Source organism: Canis lupus, chromosome 26 (genome assembly GCF_011100685.1).
Source record: "Canis lupus familiaris isolate Mischka breed German Shepherd chromosome 26, alternate assembly UU_Cfam_GSD_1.0, whole genome shotgun sequence".
NCBI lineage: Eukaryota > Metazoa > Chordata > Mammalia > Carnivora > Canidae > Canis > Canis lupus.
Window position 1 is genome coordinate 1094810 of NC_049247.1, and position 19232 is coordinate 1114041.

General features: G+C 47.5%; 1 protein-coding gene across 2 annotated transcripts in view; it reads right to left on the bottom strand.

Moving 5' to 3' along the window:
- The window catches only part of SFSWAP (splicing factor SWAP), a 69786-nt gene that overhangs the window by 36592 nt on the left and 13962 nt on the right, over nt 1–19232 (bottom strand). For both annotated transcript variants that reach the window (XM_038574708.1, XM_038574709.1), the window contains exons 6-10: nt 18405–18511; nt 17855–17987; nt 2737–2974; nt 1510–1641; nt 633–726 (exon numbers count right to left, since the gene is read on the bottom strand). In XM_038574708.1, the coding sequence (XP_038430636.1) occupies nt 633–726; nt 1510–1641; nt 2737–2974; nt 17855–17987; nt 18405–18511 (704 nt within the window). The remainder of the gene's footprint in view (nt 1–632; nt 727–1509; nt 1642–2736; nt 2975–17854; nt 17988–18404; nt 18512–19232) is intronic.

The window sequence follows — 19232 nt, forward strand, 5'->3', positions numbered from 1 at the left end:
GCGGTCTGCCCCCAGGATAAAAGCCACACCATGGACAGCGCTGTGCGGTGCCAGTGTTAGTTGTGAGCACACACACTTCTATTTTATGTACAGATGTATATCTTAATGCAAAAGAAGTATGGTACATGGCCTCCACTAAAAGCTGTTAAAAATTAGCCAACCAGAGATGCCTGGGTGGCTCAGTGGATGAGCATCTGCCTTCGGCTCAGGTTGTGATCCTGGCATCCTGGGATTGAGTCTCTTATCGGGCTCCTCGCAGGGATTCTGCTTCTGCTTCTCCTTCTGCCTATGTCTCTGCCTCTGTGTCTCCCATGAATAAATAAATAATTTAAAGACAAAAATAATAGCCCCGAAACATCAAATGCTTAAAGAGATAGGATTCTTTGTTTAGAACATGCTGATCATCAATGAATTATGAATAGGGATAAAATTTTCAATAAACCCCAAAACCAGGCTTCAACTCTGAGAGGTGCGAAAAGTTATAGAGAGCGTCTGCTGGGCACATCCCTCCAAGACATAGTAGAACCAATGAACTGTTTGCTATGTCCTGAGAATAAGTACAAACTATTCTTACACCTATACACCAGCCAATACTGAGGATCCTGGTCTCCCAGATCCCTGCAGACAGATACCTGTGCACTCTCACCCCCTTCCTTCTGGAGGAAGAACTGCTTCTTGAACTCATAGTAGGCATTATACTGGTGCCAGGGCTGCAGGAACTCGAACCTAGGAGCAGAGATGAGGACGAATCATTAACGCAGACACGCATGTGCCAAGAGTAGCAACCAGGGCTACTACTGACAGCTTGCTGCAAGCAGACACCGTACACACACTCTCCAATGACAGACTCAAGCCCGTTACCACAAGAGCTGTGTGCGCAGTAGGATGGCTGGATCCTACCCACTCCTTGGGCAAGGGAGACTGAAGCATGGGGAGGTTAAACCGTTTGTTGGTGGTCACAGGGATCCATGCAACTGCTGAATGGCTTATACCTGATGCATGGAGCGCTGATTACATGGCAGACTTTTCTCCCCTTGCTTCTTGTTTTGTGTTTGTTTATAAACATGTATCTATTTTTTTAAACTATTTTTCTATCTGACATATATATCATATAGATTTAAGTTTTTATTTTCAGCTCATTTGGTGAACATACAGTGTCATCTTAGTTTCAGGAGTACAGTGTAATGATTGAACACTTCCACATACCACCAAGTGCTCGTCACAACAGGTGCACGCCTTCATCCCCATCACCTGCTTCACCCGTCCCCACCCCCGCAAATGGCAGATTCTTGAAAAGCATGAACCCAAGCCTTGTTTTAGATAGCTTCATCGTTCTTACTTCAACAAAACAAAACCAACAAAAACACACCACACAACTGTAAGCAATTCATCATATAAGCTGTGCTGACATAAACAGGGAGTAAAAATGATAAAGAACTACGTAGCTAGACTACAAACAAGCTTAGTACAATGCATATGCGTACCCACACACCCACATTCTGTTCTCACCTTTGGTCATTTTTGGCGCGAACGCTGGTCTCAAACTTAAGGCCATTCCGAGCCACGTATTCTGCGAGCTTGTCAATCACAGGCTGAATGTCGGGGGGCGGGGGGATGATGGCCGCCACGGGAGCAAGTGCACTGCAGAGAAGGGCTTCATCACACTCACAGGCAGGGACCTCCTGAGACTGCCAGCAGGTGCACCAGTGGAGCACGCTACAAGAGGGCTCTGGGTGTCCCAGGCCACCCCAACACGCATGCGCGCACACATACACGCACACACATGCAAGGAGGCTCTGAGCATGTCTTCAACTACAAACAGCTCATCAAAGTCAGTTCCTTGAACAAGCCAAAATATCATTGCCAACAGTGAAAATGGGGTTTCATGGAAAATGAGACTTAAAACCGTGGAAACAGGTTTATTTTCCCCCTAATGTTTCCCTCCAGTTATAAGCCAATTCTTAGAAGCAACCAAGAATAAGTTACTTGTTGATTTTTTTTCACGTTAAAACAGAGAACGTGGGCAGTGCAGCTCAACATCCTCACCTCATGTCCCCTTTCTCAGCACGGTCAGAAGGTGGGTCACCATGCAGAACACCCATGTGTTCTGTCAGATATCAACCACAGGCACCCAGAGCCCCTAACAAAGTGCTGACAACATACCTACACCACAGACCTCTGGATGCTGGGGCCCAACCCTGCCCCACTGTGGTTTTTGTTTGACATTCAGCTGGTCTGGTGGCCAGTCCCCATCTGCCCATGGCTTCTGGGAGTCAATTCTATGGACTTTATAAAATTCTACGTTTCCTACAAGTAACTGCAGCTTCATTTCACCCTGATTTTACCCAGTAGTGCCCAACTGAGACATCAGCACGTCAGAAAGCCCAGATGTAGGGGGGTCAGGCAGCATGGGGTGCTAAGGATGCAGGGGTTATATGGGGGTTGTGGGGCACTAAGGACATGGGGATTATGGGGGGTGCAGGACGGTAAGATGTGGGGGTTATGGGTGGTAGTGGGGTGCTGAGGATGCAGGAGTTGGGGGTGACATGGGGGTGCTGACTGGGAATTAATTTTCTAAGTGTTCATGTCATGACAATTTCAGTTGCACCATCAACTCTGTAACTTGGGTATCTGGATACTTAAACCCTCAGGAAACAGAGACCCTCCACGAAACGCAAACTGAAGACCCTGAATGAGAGTAGAGAAGTGCCAGGCAATGGGAAGAAGTGAGCGTACCTTGTGGTGATGGTGGAGGTCACCCCACTACTCGTCTCTGCTGTGGTTGGCGGCGGTGGGGGTGTGGTCCCAGGGGGCGGTGGGGCAGTGGCCGTCACCCCAGCAGAGCTAGGCACAGCCACACCAGCAGGCAGGGTGCTGTAGTAAGTGGCCACGTCGACCCCCGGTGGGGGGGGTGCCAGGCAGTAGGTGCCATCTGGCAGCATGTAGTAGCTGTAATACATGGCAGCCACGGTCGCTGTGGAAAGACACGTGCAATGTCACTTCTGTGCATCTGCAACTACACTGTGTTCTATATTTCTGATACAAGAAAGGCTGCCCACCAGACACGTGATGTGGAGGAGCCAGGCAATGTTGGGACACCCCTGGGGACAATAGCAGTAAACATGCAGACAGGAGAAAAGTCTTCTCCAGCAGCAGCTGGCCACCGTGCTGATGAGCACGCATGCAGCTATAGTGCTCTGCTCCTTTCCCAGTTATCTTCTGGGCGCTGCACTTCCTTTGGGTGACACTTCCCTTGTGTGCGTGCATCTGTAACCAGCATCCTGGCCCCGCAATGCGTGGCAGTGTATTTACCACATCCTCACGGACACAGGCCATTGGGTGGCTTTGCCGTCACAGACAGCAATGTACAATAGCTTCCTGTGTAGTTTGGGCCCCTGCAAGTATCTGCAGGGCAGCAGCCCACTGTTTCAATAATTAAAAGTCCTATAAGCTTATTTGTTTTTCTTTTTTTTGGAAAAATTCAAAACCAGCTAAATCATGGGAGAACCAATGATCCAATTAAGAATTGTGGATATGCAAATGGTTCTGACTACATTGAGATTTAATTTCCTTTTTGTTGGAGAACGAAAAAAATCTTTCCAATTAATGAATTTTATTTTGATTTTCAATTAGTTAACTTTAAAACAAGAACATTAAAAAAAAAAAATAAAAAAAATAAAACAAGAATATTTAGCAAGAGCAGATGCTTCACCCTGACCCTGGCTCCCAATAATGTGTGCTACACTGGCAAACAGCAGTGGGACAGCAGTATGAGCAGCGAGGCCCCAGTCTTACCACCTGAGGGTGGAACCAGGGACCAGTGAAGTGGCTGCAGGCCCACCCACAGCTGCTAACAGCTCGCTCCTTGTTACCTGCATGTGTGAACTCCCAGCTTGTTCTCTCTCAATGTCACATACCAGCCATGGCTACATATTCACAATGGCATCCTGAGAGTTTATGGTAAGACACAAGGTCCCCACAGAGTTCTCAATCACATTGCTGCAGGAGGGCGGGGACCACCTGAAACCGCTGGCTGGAGGCAGAGGCTGAGGCAGTGGGGATGGCAGGGAAGGTATGTTCGCTCTATAGCATGTAGCACGCAGCGTTAGTCGGATGGACAGATGGATGCACCGGTTCCAATGGAAGCTTTTCCTCACCAAGCGAGGCGTTCACACACAGCCTATGCCTGTGACGTACAGCATCCTCCTTGTAGGAATGGAACTGCAGTTCCCATGTACCCGCCTTTAAGCAATCAGGCTACCAGAGTCCTTCTTCTCAGTCCCTAGGCAGAGCCACCCCACAGATAGGGAGACGATGTGGCCTCGGTGAGAACAGAGCATAACCCTGACCTGCCTTGGAGAACAACCTGTATGTAGTCCAGCGTCTCTGGGAGAGGGGGTGGGACTCCTGTTACTGCCTAGCCCAGGGTGTCACATCTCGTGGAAGGACACTCCACTCCTGTCAGTCCAGATAGTCAGTCTGATATCAAGCCAGAATACACTTTAAATCACAGTCACAACCAGTGAGTCACGTGAACTCACAAGAACAAAACAGCTTAGAGGTTTTGACTAACAGTGTATGTCAGGCAATTGCAATATAACGCATTCTTCATGTAACAGAATAAATGGTTTTCAAAACCAAGCATTGTCCCTTTGAATATATTCATACGCAGATTAACCATCAGTTCATAGGACTTTCCTGAAGTGACCATCATGCTAAATCAAAACAGTGTTAAAGACAGCACTCCTGGCAAGATGGCAGATTATCTCAGGAATCCACCCTCAGAATACTGGCTGAGGGGCACTGGCTAAGACAGAGCAGAAACTCTGAGTGCTGAGCTTACAAAAACAGAAGGCTTTGTTGCCAGGTATGAAAATAAGACTGCACACCTGAACCTAAATGCACCCCAGACCTAGGCTGCCCCAGGACCACAGTAGGAGGTTGCACGCAGTGGGAGACCCTGACCTGGCATCCCCAGCAGGCCTGCACAGGCAGCCCACTCCACCCTCTCAGACAGACATGCGGCGAGCTTCTAGCAGAGTCTTCATCACACTCCACAAAGGCAAACAGGAAATTTCACAATTTCCATTTATCTAAAAAACAATGCTGACAGCCACCCAATGTCACTGTCTAGTGAGACGTGAGGAGGCTCAATGGCCAGCAGACTTGTTGCTATGGAATGCAATGGGTTACTCTGGGGCCCGGGTGTGACAGTTGACGGTGAACCACAGCCCGTCACCCATGCCTCGCCTTTCCCAGAGCCTCTGGGCTTCACTCCCACTCTGGGTCACCTTGCTCCCTCACTTTTGACGCCAGCACATCCACAGTATCTTCTATATGCTGTGTCCTCCCCCTGCCCCTCCAGCTCCCTATGTTTGACTGCCAGTACCTCCCCCACCTAAGGTCTGTCCATTCTAGGGGCCCCTGCTTGCACAGGGCACTTCCCTGCAAACAGCAGTGCCACGGCACTGCTAGCATCTGAGGTTTCCAGTGTATGGCCGGCAGTTGCCCAGCATTAGTAAGTGAAGCCAGCTGCCAGCAAGGCCTGTGAGCCTTCCCAAATACCCTTGTGCTAAGATATGCGGGCTCACTGACTCATCACTCTTATTATAGAGTGAATGCACTTGAAGCCACAGACCCTTTAAAATGACCATCAGAGTGCAGTCACTCAGAGATTCCCACGAACACCAGGTTTTGTGCTTCCTTAAGCTCATCATCACATTTTCATGACAGGGTGCAAAGTCCCAAAGGGCTCCTCCCACTCTCTTTACCACTGGGCTTCCGTGACATAACACACCTTACTAGGGTTGCTGTACTCCGGATTTTAGGTTGAATTTTTGAAAGATGAGTGGGTTTTACAAGAAAGTTGAATGCCAATGGCGTTACTGGCATCATGAGCACCACAAATACCTACTCCAGATGAATCCAAGAAGGAAGTTCCAATAGGCATCTATGTTTTTGTAAGGGCAAATGTAGCTGTTATGAAAAAAATCAAGCTGCTTCAGAGTGTAAAGCACATCCGAGTGCACCTCCTTCTCAGTTCTGCACCTGCTCAGAAACATACAGCGCGACGTAACACAAGGTCAGATAAACATGCCTAATTACCGTCCAAACCCCTTCTATTCAACTGGCTTTCCACAAAAATCAGAGCCAATTTGCTGATATTTCATGCAATCTTAATCTCATATAAATTTAACTCCAAGAAGGGAATCCTGGTGCTTAAAGGGTTCTTGTAGATCGGGGGGCTGGTGAGCAATCCCTTCTGTGTAAAGAGCCAGTTTGGAGAAGACAAATATGTGTCTGTATTAAGAACGAAAATGCAGGGGGATCCCTGGGTGGCGCAGCGGTTTAGCGCCTGCCTTTGGCCCAGGGCGCGATCCTGGAGACCCGGGATCGAATCCCACGTCGGGCTCCCGGTGCATGGAGCCTGCTTCTCCCTCTGCCTATGTCTCTGCCTCTCTCTCTCTGTGTGACTATCATAAATAAATTAAAAAAAAAAAAAAAAAAAGAAAGAAAGAAAATGCCTTTAGCAAATGCTGTGGAGCAAACAATTTATCTTAAAAAATCGATCTATTTTATTCATACAAGATGTCACAACGAGGGAATGTGACCAATGGAGCGTCTGTGAGCGGCAGCCATGAATGAGACAGCTGCCAGGCCTGCATGTTGCTGCCCTACCTGTCCAAGCCCAGGTGAGCACCTGGCCTCTGGGCTGCCTCCACCGGACTAGCAAATGGCCTCCCCATGCACCTGAGGGACCTTCCGTCAGCTTAATGGCTTTAAGTCCTCTCTGTGCTTGAGGATTCCAGAAGTCCTATCTCTAGCTGAGTTGAACTTATCCACAATGAACTGACCATTCCACACCCCCACTGGGCCATCTCCTAAACGATTCACATGGGCTCGGGCCAGATCAGGATCCCTGCCTCCTCCTCACACACCTGCTGGCTCAGGAGGTGGCTGTGCCATGCCTCCTTCTGGTGGGTCAGCTGCACTGTACACTCCCTCCCAGACCCCTGCTCTAAGGCTCCAGGAGCCCTGCCTGGACCAGACAGAGCTGCTCCTGCCTGGAACCCTCTTATCTCTCCCCACCCAGGGCCCAAGCCAAGTTCCCTGCCTCCTGTCCCACTGCTCCTGTGTCCCATTCTCCTCAGGCCCCTGGCTTGGAGGGCCTCCCTGACTATGTCCATGATGGAAGAAGCCTTGTCCCAGCATGGCACAAGCACAATGCCAATCTGCTAGTGACTATGAGTTACATGCACAAGGATAAGAAGTGGAATGGTGGAAGGCTTCTCTGCAGCAGCAAGGGCCACCATGTCCTAGTGGCCCAAACCTTCCAAAGCCCAGGGACAGTATTCAGTACACAACTGTAGGCCTGTTCAAACTACCTACCATATGCAAGAGCAGAATGAGGGCATTGTCAAACATTCTAGAACTAAAATATTTGTGTGGATTTGAGACCTGCACCGTATAGCCCAGGGGCGATGTCAAGTAGGCGGGGAGGCTGGGGCTATAGATGCAGATCTGTATTGATAGTATGTGGGAACATTTCCTAAGAATGCAAACAACAACATATTTAAGACCTGGATTTTACCAAAACTGGTCTTTGCTATAACTTTAAAGCCCGTAGGGCTTCTATAAAACAAACAAACAAACAAACAAACAAAAAAACGAAATGAGGACATTCATATTCAAGTAAAGTCTCTCACCAACTCTGGGATAGAGCAGGGGCTTGCAGGTGTTTCCAAAAAGAGCCAGACGGTAAGTATGTTACTACTCTTTGTGGGGGCATGATATAGATACTCAGAGAATAAGAAAAAACTAATTCCCACACATTTTTTAATGAATTTTGGATGAAATTTCAAATATAATAAAAATATCTGAGTGGGTTTTTGGGAGGAGACGAATACAAGTATATGAATGGCAAGAATGGAACTCTTCATGAAGAATGCAGTGTGTCCCTCCCCCCCCCCCACTCCATGCACTGCCCACCTGGCAGCTTCTGGTCACCCTAGCTATGCCAGCCCCTCCTCTCCACAAACTGGAATGTTTCTGTTTTCCAAAAGTCAAACTTTTCTGAAGGGCTGTTTAGAGATGCTCTTACAACCTCAATGCTTAATAACTTCAAAACTATTTTCAAGCCTATGAAAAAGTCACAGGAGTAACACCGGTCCTCACTCCCCACCATTATGTGGGCTTTCCTGTATTCCCTTCCCTTCTGTGACCATATGATGAGAGATTTCTGACATGGGTGGATTCCATGGAGTGGATGGTATGCATATTCCCGAACACTGGGGTGGGCGGGCCTGATTTCCCTGTAAACGCCCCACTCTTCACCACCACAGCAGGACCACAGCCAGAGAGCCCTTCCCGGGTAGTCACCTGCTGACAGACCAGTGGAATAAGTCACTTTCGTGGTGATTTCACTATATAACATAAGACTCTGTAAGACTATCCCTTCTGCTGAAAATAAACCTTAAAAAAGGTTTTCATCAGCATCTAAAGATTCAGATCCTGGTCAGTATCAATCTCACAGGCAGCCTAGTTGACTGGAGACTTTTTTCTGCTCACACTTAAAAAAGCTATGCTCTCTTCACACTGAGGACCTTTACTCCAGGAGAAGTCAAACACTAGGCCCCAAGAACATAATTCAACAGTGATTTCTAATATTATTGAGGTTTGTATTCCTCTCATTCACTCGATGACTGCTCACCCCAGTCCCAAGACTTCCAGCTTTGCCTCATGGACTTGGACCATCTGTGCGAGTTCCTGAAGGGCCCCTCTGACCACTGTGTTTCAGGCAGGGTGCTGATCTGCTGGCTCTCCAGAATATAGAATCTCATGTCCTGGGGAAACCACAGTCAAGCCAACAATCCCTACTATGCTAAGTTCACAGTTGTGTTTTTACACCCAGTCACCCCCACCCCCTGCCCACCTCCCCTACAGTTGTGTTTTTAAAGCAAAAAAAATTTTTTTAGTACAATTGACACACAACATAAATTAATTTCAGGTGTAAAAAATTTTTTTAAAAATTAATTTCAGGTGTACAACATAATGATTTGGGTGCCTGGGTGGCTCAGTTAGTTAAACATCTGCCTTTGGCTCAGGTCATGATTCTGGCATCCTGGGATGGAGCCCTGCTCAGTGAGGAGTCTGCATTTCCCCCTCTGTCCCTCCCGCTGCTTGTGTTCTCTCTCAAATACATAAATCTTTAAAAAAAAAAAAAAAAAACAGTGATTCAAAGTTGACAGTTTTTAAGTAAAAGAGTATTAATGCCCTGCCCATCTCCCCAAATACTTGAAAGCATTTATTATTTGGATCATCTCACAATGTATCTGAATATGTCCAAACTCATTACTTGTTACCACAAAGCTCCTCCCAGTCACCTTTTAATTACTCCCTATGACCTCCAGACAACCCAGTGTTAAAAAAAAAAAAAAAAAATCTCCCACAAAAGAAGCCTTGTCTCAGTCACCAAAGTAGACTAGGAAAATCTGAACAGCTTCTGCAGTGATGCAGAATGTCATCTGTAAAGCTGGGAAACTGCCCAAACCAATCAGCTGGCTAAAGTCCAGCGTTTATTTTTTTATTTTTAAAAGATTTTATTTCGTTATTCATGAGAGACACACAGAGAGAGAGAGAGAGAGAGAGAGAGAGAGAGGTAGAGACACAGGAAGAGGGAGAAGCAGGCCCATGCAGGGACTCCAGGATCATGCCCTGGGCCAAAGGCAGGCTCTAAACCGCTGAGCCACCCAGGTATCCCACTAGCCCACTGTTTAAAAGCAATTGCTCTCTTTCTGGCAAATAAAACCTTCTTTTAGAAGGCCTGTCTCTACCCATTACTTAAAGTCTTTATCAGTGACTCATGTAAAAAGTTTCAAGTTTTTAGTACTGTATTAGGTTTGAAGGCCTGTTACATAAACACAGGTTCTAGGATCTCCAAGGCAGCAGGAACAGGGATAAGGAGGAAGCAGCCAGAGCAAAGGATTGGGAGATGACCAGGAAAGGGCGCAGAGCCATGCAGGCCCCCACAGTCAGGCAAGGCAGCCACGACCGCAGTCTGGATGGAAACGGAATGCAAGCAACCTTGAATTTTGGGAGCCACAGATGAACCGAGTGAGACAGTTCTATCAAGCACAAAGAAAAGGAAAGAAAGCCACCACTGAGACAGAAGGGGCCGAGCTATGCTGTGTGGTGACTGCACTTGATGCCTGTCTCTGTGCAGTCCGGAAGAGCCCAGGGAGGGTCTGACATGTTTATACAGGAGGGAACAACACATTTCATGACATAAACGTTCTGGGAAATTCAAGTTTCGGTGTTCGTGCAGCCTGGCCACACCCCCTTGGGACCACCTGTCCAAGACACCTGTCCAGCTGCAATGGCAGAGGCGTTGACAGGTCATCCAGACTTCCAGCAAGTCTGCAGAGCTCGCTGCAGCCCTGAGAGAACAGAGGCCCCCAAACCACACTTTTATGGAACCAACACACTTTAAACTGCAGCGGACAAATGTGACTAAGAAAGCAGTGACACGGAAGATGGACAGACACACTCCAAACACCAAGGAGAACCAGGGCACAACAAAACAGAAAATGGTACAGAAGAAAAAAATGAAACAAAAGGACACTGATATCTTTTAAGCAGAGAAGCTCACAACTAGAAGAGAACTGGCAACGAGAGGCACATGAGGAAAGTTTCCCAGAACGAGAACTGAACTTCTGAAAGGGTGCAGGACATGCCCCAGGATGACTGGGAAACGCCCCAGGTCACCAGGCATCCTGCCTGAATGTGGGGGCGGGGAAAGTGAAGTGGCCCCTTCCTCTTCACAGCAAGCGCCAAGTCCAGAACTCAACCTGGCATGCGACCGCCTAACAGTACCGTTCACCTGGGTGCTTGCCCACATGGGGGAGCTCAGTGAACAGCACCTAACAGCAATGAGCGAAAGCCAAGCAGCCCCACACAACTGGATGTGGGCAGCAGCCGGCCGAGCCAGGCTTCTTTGCACAGGAGAGACCAGGCTGGACAGCAGTTTACAAACACCTCAGAGAAAGATTTACCCCTTTCCGCACAGTGGGGAAGGCAGGCACTTCCCAGCACACAAGGATGCATGAGTAGAAGCCTCACAACACAGGTCCACGAGAGTGGAGCAGAGGCACTCTGGTATAGCCCTCACCTCCAGGATGGAGGCCAGCTAGCTGGGGGGGGGGGGGGGGGGGGCGTGGGATAGACCCAACATCAGTATCACTCACACTCTTACAACAGACATACTAATTCCTAAAAATCAGGAGTTACTGGCGGCATCTTATGAGTTTTTTAATTTCCTCCAGTTTCAGTTAATGGTGTCTAGGATAAAAACAGAGCTTTAAAAAATAATCATCTCAACATCTTTAACATTCTAATCTATAGAACTGAATTCCTGAAGTATGGAAGAAACTTTTATCTGAAGATCAGCAATTACCTTTCTTTGATTTTTGATTATAGGTTCTTCTGCTGAATTCAAGTAAAATTTAAAAAGCTGACTTCTGCTTTACACAAATATTTCCATCTGTACACCCAACCTTCTACTCCCTATTCTGCATAAACACTACCTCTTACCCCTGGCCTGGAGTTTCCTGCTCTCCACTGCCTCCTCAATCATGTCAGTGATTCCCACTGAGTCAGGGATGCTCACCCAGTGCTAAAAATGTCTGTTTCTAGGTGGTGCAATCTTGGGTAATATTTTACTTTCTTCCTTCTACTTCACTTACAATAAAGACATTTTTAAAAAACGGTTTAGAAGGTAAGCAAAGCACTTGAAGGTCATGATTTTGCAGAAAAAAAGGAATGCCATGACAACAGCAGCAAAAATCACATTTTAAAAAACACCAGAGCAGAAGCCAGAAAATATCCAGTCTAGCCACACAACACAATTTGATTTCACTTCAGCTATTTATAGAATAAAACATTTTTAAAAACTGGGTTGGCGTTTTATTTTTAAAAAACTGCATGCTCTACCAGTGGGCAGTATTTCAGTATTATGGTTTCCTGCATAATTAACTGCATTTATGACCCTCTTCGGCAAAGATTTAGAGCCAAACAGCAGGAGACAACCAAGCAACAAAAAATCACCGTCAAGCTAATAAAAGGAAGAAACTGTTAGTTTTACACATCTACATTTAAGGAGATTTTAGAAAAAATTCTTTCAAACTAAACACATGCTTTTCTTCTGAGGCTGCCTATCCAGGAAAATCTCTCATCAGAAAGAATCACAAAGAATGGCCATGTGCATCCTGAGGTAATTCTTAACCACTCACTAATAAAAAGAGCTGGAAAAGCTTGGTGACCCCAGTGGGTGCCAGGCTCTCTTGGGGAAGAGCTGGGATGGGGGTAGCTAACAGATGGTCTTGAAACCATGTGTTCACATCACAACCCTCCAAGAGCCGCTTCAGAATACTTGAGCAGTATCAGAAGCATCGCATCGATTGCACTTTTTCTGGAAAGAGTTAGTCACCCACATACGTGGTCCAAGCGGCGCAGACAGGCAGGTGATGGAGTGGCCCCCCTGCCACAGAGTCCCATTCCTGCAGGCTCTCTCACGTGACCAGGCGGAGACATATCCCTCCACATCCGAACCCAACATGAAGGTCTCCACTGACACCTGCCCCTCTGCAACTGGTCCCGCCTTGTGCGGACGGACAGCTGTCCCCACTGTCCCCTCCGTCCTCTCTCCTAAGGGCACAAGGGGATCTCAGTCTCCCACCAGCACTAGAAATCTCCCTTGTGATGAGTATTCCTGTAGCTCCTTCCATACGTGTTTGCAGATTACAGTAGGAAATCCTGGGCCATAGGCACGTGCATACTGAGTTCTGACAGCCACACACGCTCCCACCAGCAGGAAGGGCATGCCTCTCAGCCTTCTCCCTCTCTGCCTGTGACACAGCTGAAAACCACATAGCACGGTAGGTTCCACCTGTGCTTTCCTTTAACCTCTGTAATTATCAAGGAATTAAAACTAAACATGAATAACATTTTCAACAATCCAGAAACCTTGATTTTATCCCAAGATTTAAAATCCTCAAGTGTGGGGCACATGGGTGGCTCAGTGGTTGAGTGCCTGCCTTTGGCTCAGGCCATGATCCTGGTGTCCTGGGATTAAGTCCTGCGTCGGGCTCCCCGAGGGAGCCTGCTCCTCCCTCTGCCTATCTCTCCGTGTCTCTCGTGAATAAATAAATTTAAGATATTTTTAAAAAATTAAAAAAATAAAAATTTAAAAATAATATTCTCAAGTGTTCTTGGTGCCAGCCAGGGTGGGCCTCTCGACTGTGACACAGTCTTGTGTACCCTCACACGTGTGCTGCGACACTGGCCTGCATTCTCCAGGAATCAGGCTGTAAGGCCAGCAAATAAAAAGCCATTCGGGTGAGCAGTGAAGGGAAACCTTTGAAAAAAACTGCATGGCCATTTGTACCTTTCTGAATTATTCACAGTGTAGAGCTTGTGTTTCTGCTGGGGTTCCCCCACACCACCATTTGACTATAAAAGCTGTTGGTGTGTTAGGCATTTCTTCTGCTTGATAAAAATTTTTTTTCTATTAACAGAATATAATGTTGTCTGTGAGCTTAAAGGAGATAGTTCTTCACCAGTTAAAGTCTCCTTCCTTTGCTGAGTGCTGCCCCATCCAGCACCGCTGCCTGGAAGCCACAGTCCTGCAGGGTAAAAGGCGAGGCTCTACCAGGGCCTGAGATCCATGGCTCTTTCCTGGAGTCTCCATTCCTTGCTACTTTGCCATGTTTCCTTTCCTACCCACTTCCAAACGTGCCTTTGCCTCAGGGCTCTCATTCACATTCCCTCCAAAGATGCTCCTGGTTTTCCTGCTGGGCGCCAGCAGTGAGGCTCCTCTTCAGCAGGATGGGCCTGTTTGCTCTTACAGCAGATCTCTTCTCTGAAATGTTTTTTTCCAATTAAACTTCTGTAATCACATATTTAATTAAATTTTATGCAAATGGACAAAAGGTCAACGGCTTACAAGACTGTGTGGAACAAGGAGGGGAAGTGGGTGTGAGAGTCATGAAGTCACAGACTGCAACCCAACGTCTGCTCTGGAGCGTCAGCACTCTACTGACTGCACAGCACCCAGAGCAGAGAGGCAGCTTTGCACGATGCACAGGATGGGTAAAGACACGTTATGCGACTAGTCAACAGCACACATTGTGTTTAAGTTACGAGATGTTTCAGATCTGTTCTTACCAGGGATTTTGCTTAAACCACCAACTAAACTAGTCAGGCCCTGGGATGTCTTCTAAGATTTCACTTACTACCTGTTACCGCTTATTTCCCTTTACTGTGCCTTCTTTTCAAACTTTTCACATCCTTGCTGCTTTTTCTTAGGTAACCACAGAATGTACCCACAGATGAAATCAAACGTCTCTGAAAACGCGAAGACAGGGGCTCTGCTCTATTTGTGCCAGGCACTATTCTTTTTTTTTTTTTTTTTTAATTGGAGTACAATTTGCCAACATTTAGCATAACACCCAGTGCTCATTCCGCCAAGTGCCCCCCTCAGTGCCCATCACCCAGTCGCCCCAACCCCCCACCCACCTCCCCTTCCACTACCCCTTGTTCATTTCCCAGAGTTAGGTGTCTCTCATGTTTTGTCACCCTCATTGATACTTTCACTTTTTCTCTCTTTTCCCTTTATTCCCTTTCACTATTTTTTTTTTAAAGATTTTATTTATTTATTCATAAGAGACACAGAGAGAGAGGCAGAGACACAGGCAGAGGGAGAAGCAGGCTCCATGCAGGGAGCCCGATGTGGGACTCAATCCCGGGTCTCCAGGATCAGGCCCTGGACCGAAGGCGGCGCTAAACCGCTGAGCCACCCAGGCTGCCCCCCTTTCACTAATTTTTATATTCCCCAAATGAATGAGACCATATAATGTTTGTCCTTCTCTGATTGACTTATTTCACTCAGCATAATACCCTCCAGTTCCACCCACGTCGAAGCAAATGGTGGATATTTGTTGTTTCTGATGGCTGAGTAATATTCCACTGTATATACAGACCACATCTTCTTTATCCATTCATCTTTCGATGGACACCGAGGCTCCTTCCACAGTTTGGCTATTGTGGACACTGTTGCTATAAACATCAGGGTGCAGGTGTCCCAGCAGTTCACTGCATCTGTATCTTTGGGGTAAATCCCCAGCAGTGCAATTGCTGGGTTGTAGGGCAGGTCTATTTTTAACTCTTTGAGGAACCTCCACACAGTTTTCCAGAGTGGCTGCACCAGTTCACATTCCCACCAACAGTGTAAGAGGGTTCCCTTTTCTCCGCATCCTCTCCAACATTTGTGGTTCCCTGCCTTGTTAATTTTCCCCATTCTCACTGGTGTGAGGTGGTATCTCATTGTGGTTTTGATTTGTATTTCCCTGATGGTCAGTGATGCAGAGCATTTTCTCATGCGCTTGTTGGGCCAGGCACTATTCTGATCTGGATTCAAAGTTCAAGCTCGGGGTTCTTCCTAGAAACCGGATCAGTATGTGTCTAACCATCCAGGCCTCCCACTCCATGAGCCCTGGACACGTGGCTGCTGCAGTGACCCCAGGGCTGGTGCTCTCAGGGGGACATTCACTCCTCATTAGGCATGGCCCCTCTTCCCCTGCACAGCCAAGCTTCAGAGGGTCTGCGCTCAGGCGTCCATTTCCATACCCTGTTTCCTTCTTGCCCCACTGCAGTCCAGCCTCTGTCTTCCCCACGTCCGTGAAACAGCGCTCACTTCTGGTAACGAGGTATCTATGTGAAATCTGGACACCTCACAGCCCCCTTCCCTAGCCTCTAGGCAGCACTGAGCACTGCTGAGCAGTCTCCACAGAAAAACTATGTGACACCCCTCTACCTCACTGCCCTCACGCCCATGCCCCCTTCCACATGCACAGCAGAGGCTGGATGCAGGGGGATGCCTACAAGCAGCACTGACTTTGTCATGTGCTTTCTTTGACTGCCTTATATTTTTACAAAATACAAATAATTCATTGCTGACACTTGTAAATTGAGATATTTCACCTAAACATTTTACATGTTTTGCTTCTCTGCAAAATCTGCAATCTGGTCCCTGCCTCTGGCACAGTAGCAATCCATGAGTATGCAGCCATGGGTTCTGTCAGCACGGATTCTTTGGTCTCTGTTGGGTTAGACAGTTCAGCTGTGAGGCTGTGACACCAAGCACACTTGCCTATCACTCTTGCACTATGTGGGGTACCAGAGAGCTGTCAAAACAACAGCATGTGGAGGAGAAGTTGTCACTAACTGGCACCCCCTGACGGAGCACTTCTGGGGGCAGGTGGGCAGGGGTCCAGGTAGAAGTCAAACCTGGTGCACCTGATGTCTGTCCATGGAGGGACTGGTGTAAATGGGGCTCTGGACACCGCAGAGAGCCTGAGTCACAGAGCAGGTACGTACCTCCCTCCCACCCAGTGCTGTGGGGGCTGGGACACGCCTCATTGCTGCTGCCCTGGAGTTTAAAGGTATGTGCACCCATGATAAACGGAGCGAATGATTGGGTAATGGTCACCCTGCCCCTGAATTTCCTCTCCTCTCCCGTGCAAGACAGTAATAGCTTCACGGATCTATTGGATGCACACGGACAAGGTGCTAAACATGCAAAAATTCAATGACAGGTCTAAAACAGGAAAACAAGGACGCTCAGGGACATCCCACTCAGCAAACTTCCACTGCTCCCTCACGACTCCCAATTCACCTGTGCAGCTGAGCATCCACAACAGCACTCCCTGTCTGAGCACTTCATTTTTTTTTTTTTTTTTTTTTTTGTCTGAGCACTTCAAACCCCAAGTCTGTTAAGAGGCTTTTTCAGGATATGCACATTAAGTTCACTAAAGTAGCTGACTTTTAAAGTCTGCAAATGTGACTTCAGCACATCAGAGTCATGTGCTGCTGCATGCTGCACTGGGAGAGAGGTGGGGGAGTCATGGCACCATTTCTGACAGACACTCCCATAATGAGCAGCCTACGTCCTAAAAGAATTAATTTCGGGCTGATTTTCTGCCTTCTGACAGTGACGACTTTATGGGTGGATCATCTGATCGGGTCTGCAGGTGAAGGACAACAGACAAATCCCTGCAGGCATCCTAGAGGCTGTTCTCCTGCTCAGTGTTTAACTTCTAAGTAATTTAAAAAAGACTGGACAACGAGACTGAGATCAAATACTTTCAAATGATTACTTGACTAGAACCTCAAGATTTACCTTCTGTCCATAATCTTTCAGTGATTAAAAATACAAAAGGCTAGCAATCAACCAGAAAAGGCAAGAAGTGTAATCAGTTGTGATTCCACGGTGCATGTCACATGCTAGCTTGAGCTGTGGCCTTTGCGGGAAAGCAACCATGACAGCACCCCAAGCCAACCAAAGTCTGCTCTCCTTGTGCTTCTTAACAGAACTTGACTCTGGTTAGGGCTGCAACATGGCCAATTCCAGTCCCCAGTGCAGGCCAGGTGGACCACACAACACCATCCTTTCTGTGAGGGTTATAGGGAGGCACCAGGCATAGCTTCTTGGGTGGGGGGAAGGGGGAGTCCTTCGAAGAAGGGCAAAGTCATGAGCACAGTCTGCTTTCTGCCTTTGCCCTTCTTTATCCTTCCTGGAAGGCACAGCTGGTGTTGGAGACAGAGCAGCCATTTGTCAACATTAGGTAACAAGCTAAAGGATGAGGCCACACGCCAAAGATGACTAAACACGAAGACCTGAGGGATCGAGTCCCCCCAGCACCTCTAGCAGACCCGCACTGCATGTATACCCATCACGCTGCCCGGCTGGCTGAGCTCTACAGCTGGTTGCAGGCCAGGAGACGCACAGAGAGGTACTCACAGTCCGTGGCGTACTCCACCTGGGAGGGTTGCGCAGTGCCGTCTGCTGTGGCAGGGGTAGGAGCGGGGCTGTCAGCCTGGGCTTTACGGACCAGCATGGCCAGGGGGTGATCTGGGTCCACCACCTTCAAAGGCTGCAGACAGAGAGTATCATGATCACACCATTCCCGTTCTCTGAGTCACAGAGAATGCTTGTGGCCAAGAAGGCTCAACTCAACCACAGAACATGGTATATCAGGGCACGGTGGACATGCTCCAGGAAACCCTTGGCACACACACACAAAAGGCCTGCACTACTGTGCTGTACTCCACTCCCAGAGGAAGTGAGTGAATAGATAGATGGCTTCCATCTTCCTAGTAACCACTCAGGAAAGGAAGGAAGGCTGGGCAGGACTAAACTGTCACCAATAAAAGTGTCAGTCACCAAGTCAACAACGAAAATGCACAACAGATGTCAGTGATAAGATACAAAAGAATGGCTGCTTAAAGATTTCCCAAAACTAGATTAGCAGAAGTTTTGTTACAGCATAAAAAACACAGAGAATCAAAACCTTCATCAGCTCCTCCAGGCGATTACACTTCTTGGAAGCAAAAAGAGACGGGTGCAGGTAACTTCCATCTTCTTCATCATCATCATCATCAGAGCTGACCCCCGACTCTGGAAAGCAAAAGCGTGTTTCAAGATTCTGGTGTGGGGGAGAGAGAGGGCACAAATACATGATGTAAATACTGAGAAGCAGACAAAGGCAGGGCTGCAGATTACCACTTGGTGGTTATCTGCCCCAAAGGCACCTCTGGAAAACAGCTCCCGGGCACAGTGGCCCAAGGCGCTCAGCAGAAAGCAGGGGCCACAAAAACGCGCGTGCCCTCCACCTGACCAGCACACCCTTCTGGCACCCCTAGTCCAGAACCACTGTGTTTTAACTGTTTAGAAAAAGGGCAAAAGTCCTGACTGATGAAAGGTAGACAATGAGAACAGATAGTTTAAAAAACGAACATATGGAGAAAATGAGATCTGTAAGCAAGATTTGTACAAATGATTTGAAAAATCAGGTTTCAGCTCAAAAGAAAAAAAATCAACAGCAGGTACTGCAAACTGTCGTCCCTGCACATTATTCAAAATCATTCACTGGCCTTTGTAGTAAGAATTCCAAATTTAGATATTTAATAAAAACAACCTGAATGTAGAAATGAATAAAAGAGGTAGAGAGAAATTAACTGTTCCATTTTTGTGCACATGTATTTAACCCTGGCCCTAAATCCACATGCATGGACCACTGCACCCATCCCACGGAGCAGGAGATTATTCTTTTCTCCAGGAAATGGTAAACAGCCAAAATGAGAGGAAAAATTTCTAAGCCAGAGGATTATGTTCTGAT